The sequence below is a fragment of the Austrofundulus limnaeus genome, unplaced genomic scaffold, assembly GCF_001266775.1.
Source record: "Austrofundulus limnaeus strain Quisiro unplaced genomic scaffold, Austrofundulus_limnaeus-1.0 Scaffold634, whole genome shotgun sequence".
In the NCBI taxonomy this organism is placed as follows: Eukaryota; Metazoa; Chordata; class Actinopteri; order Cyprinodontiformes; family Rivulidae; genus Austrofundulus; species Austrofundulus limnaeus.
The window spans coordinates 27150-31076 of NW_013953036.1; the positions used below are offsets into that span (position 1 = coordinate 27150).

At 39.4% G+C, this 3927-nt stretch overlaps 1 protein-coding gene across 3 annotated transcripts in view; it reads left to right on the forward strand.

Annotated features, from left to right (window-relative positions):
• The window catches only part of glsa (glutaminase a), a 38780-nt gene that overhangs the window by 16314 nt on the left and 18539 nt on the right, over positions 1 to 3927 (forward strand). For all 3 annotated transcript variants that reach the window (XM_014027307.1, XM_014027306.1, XM_014027308.1), the window contains 8 exons: positions 946 to 1012; positions 1287 to 1337; positions 1487 to 1663; positions 1754 to 1885; positions 2004 to 2096; positions 2806 to 2867; positions 2947 to 3023; positions 3095 to 3158. In XM_014027307.1, coding sequence (XP_013882761.1) covers positions 946 to 1012; positions 1287 to 1337; positions 1487 to 1663; positions 1754 to 1885; positions 2004 to 2096; positions 2806 to 2867; positions 2947 to 3023; positions 3095 to 3158 — 723 coding nt within the window. The remainder of the gene's footprint in view (positions 1 to 945; positions 1013 to 1286; positions 1338 to 1486; positions 1664 to 1753; positions 1886 to 2003; positions 2097 to 2805; positions 2868 to 2946; positions 3024 to 3094; positions 3159 to 3927) is intronic.

Consider the following 3927-nt stretch of genomic DNA (forward strand, 5'->3'; position numbering starts at 1 on the left):
GTTGCCGCCATGTGATTGGCTGATTAGAAATTAAGTGTTAACGAGCAGTTGGACAGGTGTACCTAATAAAGTGGCCGGTGAGTGTATATTGTCAGTTGACCACAATAAAATACTACAACACAAATATTTTCTGTAGTGTTTCTAAGTTAGGGTTTATTTCTTTTTTTTTATGGTGCGTTCACACCAAACGCGATTTCAGCATCAGGAGCCTCAGGTTTACATGCAAAGTCTATGGTGGACGCGCTTCAATCAGCGTCGGGAATGATGTCCACTAACCTGAAACAGATGGAAAGGAGCTCTTTAGCTGAAATTGAGTGCCTGCAGTCGGTGTCCTGACAGGAGGTATCCGCACCAATGCATGGCAGCAGCTCATCAGACTGGACTAGGGACAAAAATAGTCCTGAAAGCGAGCTGTGAGCCTCTCCCGCAGCTGCTGTGTGATGAAACTCAGAATGTCTCTGAATTATCTGGTGAATTAATTATGCATTAATTATCTGATGAATGTGACATGCTCTTGCTCTCTGTAAATAAAGCAAAGCCACTTCCTCGTCCGACATTAAACAGAGCCCGACAGAGGAGGGAGGGGCGGGGAGGCTCTTGCCATGCAGTGCTTCAGGAGCTGACCTGTGTCTGACCTCAAAGTGCACAAGCGACCAACTTCAGCGTTGGCTGYGATTTTGAAGATGAAATCGCGTTCGGTGTGAATGCAGCATTAGTGTAAAAATAGCTCATCTGTTAAATTCCATGTAGCCTGATAGGAGCATTAACTCAGCTGTAACCTCACTAATTCAGGTTTAAATCCAATAAATTTTGGCTTAATTTTACTGATTCAGGTTTAAATAAAGATTTTAATAATGAGGTTTTAATAAACTGATTTAAACTCACTTACTCAATTCAAATTTAAAATGTTTGCTTAAACGAACCAGTTTTGTGTTGATTTCCCAGTTTTCAGTCAGAACGAGAATCTGGAGACAGGAACTTTGCCATCGGCTACTATCTGAAGGAGAAAAAGGTGAGGACAAAGATTTCCTTTTAGAACATTTTGGGTTACTTTTTTGTCAATTGACCACAAATAACATACTAGACCACAAATATTTACTGTCGTATTTTTTGGTAAGTTTTTTTTTTTTAAGTTTTTTCTTTTTGCATAAAAAAGTTTAATTTACCTATAATCGGAGGCTTTTTGTTAAGTTCTGATTCAATTATTATATACAGTATATATATTTTTTAATTTAAAGGGCTGCAGCTGGTTTGTCTGGTTTCTGATTATGTTTTTGCCTTCTCAGTGTTTTCCTGAGGGAACAGACATGACCTCCATTCTGGACTTTTACTTCCAGGTCAGTTTTTTCAGGGGATCCTGCTTATTTTGTGGTTGTTTTATTTTTTTTTAGGAGGAACATGTGTTTGTCTGTGTTACTAAAAATTTGTTAAAGTTTGAACTTCTGAGGTGTTTCTGTAGAAACATGACTCTGTTCCTCTCCATCAGCTCTGCTCCATTGAGGTGACCTGTGAGAGTGCCAGCGTCATGGCAGCGACCCTGGCCAACGGTGGCTTCTGTCCAATCACAGGAGAGCGTGTGCTTAGCCCTGAGGCAGTGCGGAACACCCTGAGTCTGATGCACTCCTGCGGCATGTATGACTTCTCTGGACAGTTTGCATTCCACGTCAGTACCTCGCTTGGCTGGGAAAGAGGAGACCTCAGCATTACACATAAAACTAACCTGTTTATTAAGCCCCTCCTCCATTTGTTACAGGTGGGTCTGCCAGCTAAATCTGGAGTTGCCGGAGGGATTCTGCTGGTTGTTCCCAATGTGATGGGCATCATGTGCTGGTCTCCTCCTCTGGACAAACTGGGAAACAGTGTGAGAGGAATCCAGTTCTGCACGGTAATCCTCAGCTGAAAAAAATAAATTTTCTCTAAATGTTCAGAAAGCTTGAGTAAAAATTCTGTTTTAGATCAAACAACCTGAAACTAATGAAATGAGTGAACATTTTATCCTCCAGGATCTTGTTTCTCTCTTTAACTTTCACAACTACGACAATTTGAGACACTTTGCAAAGAAACTGGATCCTCGCAGGGAGGGGGGAGACCAAAGGGTAAGTCTGCACAGAATACAGGACTTTACTTAGATTTTATATGCTTCATGTGTTCAATAGATTTCTTATATTTTATCATTTTAAAGGTTGAAAAGGAAGGACCTGAAATGGTTTTGTTAATCGAATGTGAAGACAATAAAATTGGGTTAATTGTGTTGAAAGAAAATATTGTTAAGCATGTTCGTTTACCAGTTTATGTGCTTGACACTCACTGAGAATTTACCAATGCATGGAAATTAAATGTCAAAGAGTTGCATACAATCAACCACACGAAAAGCGCTCTGGCTGAAGACGGTTTATTCAGTCTGCGTTCAGCCCTGTTTTCAGGACGTCAGTACCATTTAACATGGCACCCGGGACAGGACTCCGCCCTATTTTATTACGTCACCAGGAGGAGAGTCCCTAAATCCAGCTGAAATCATGTCCCCAGACAAATTATATTCTAACCTAATGAAGATTAACGGTTCAGTTATGTGTTAAATCAGTGTTCAGGCATGTATCTACATAAAATCATCATTTTAAGCAACATAATCACATTTAACAGATATTAGTTTCCCTAATAATAATAATACTATACCATGTGTATTGTAATTAAGATCAGTATATAAACACACCCCAATAAATTTCTTCATTGCTATTGTGAGACTGGAATAAAGTGTTTAATGTCTTCTTCCTTCATTGGTGTTGAACTCTTCTTCTTATGTTTCAGGTAAAATCTGTGATCAACCTACTTTTTGCTGCATACACTGGAGACGTTTCAGCCCTGAGGAGGTTCAGCAGATTCTCAATCTGTTTGTTCAAAACTATTTAGTGTTGTTTAGTGTCCTCATGTCTTGATGTCTATCTAAAGGTTTGCGCTGTCCTCCATGGACATGGAGCAGAGGGACTATGACTCGAGGACGGCGCTGCACGTTGCTGCTGCTGAAGGTGAAGCTCTGAAGAGGAGGAGTATGCCTTTGTTCGTTTTTTATTATGTTCATGTTCTGTTTGTGCTTCAGGACATGCTGAGGTGGTCCGCTTCCTGCTGGAGGCTTGTAAAGTCAACCCCATCCCTAAAGACAGGTCAGTTCAACTGAGGTTTATTTAAAGCTAGAAGCTAGATACACGATAGGGGTGCAACAATACATGTACCCATATCGAACCGTATCGAACAGTGTTTTAGGTTCAATACACACTTGTATCGAGCAATACAGATTTTTAAAATTTACTTTATCAACTTGTCTTCTGATGATGCTTTGTGTTGAAGGATCAGTGGATCTGTGTTCGACTACTCCACCTAGGCTGCATTTTTGAGCGCAGATCCACTGAGAAACTTGCTGTTTCAGCAACATTTAATTTAAAAACTTTACTTTTGAGGTTAAACAAATGTTCATAATTAATTTAAATAAATTACAAGTTAAAAGGGGCATGGAAATGTCTCTTTTTTTGTATCGGAAAAAATATCGAACCGTGAGACTAAAGTATTGAACCGAACCGAATCATGAATTTTCTGTTTCGTTGCACCCCTAATATTAGAAATATTGTAACAACCCGCCCAAAACCAGCTGTTTTGGAGTTAATTACATAACGTTTATGAAGGTCGGGAGTGGGTTCCTGGAGCTGTAATGTTTTAAAGTTGAATGGGCTTTAGTGCAGAATGGATCACACATCTGATCAAGGACAACAAATAAATGCAATAATAATAAATTAACTGAAAAAAATCACAACAACTGATAGTTTTCAACTTTTATCTTTCAATAGCTTAATTTTCCCCCAAGTGAACCATCTTCATTTCCCCTTACATTCTCAAAGCAACATATTAAGCACAAAACTCTAGCGCTGTATTTAATGG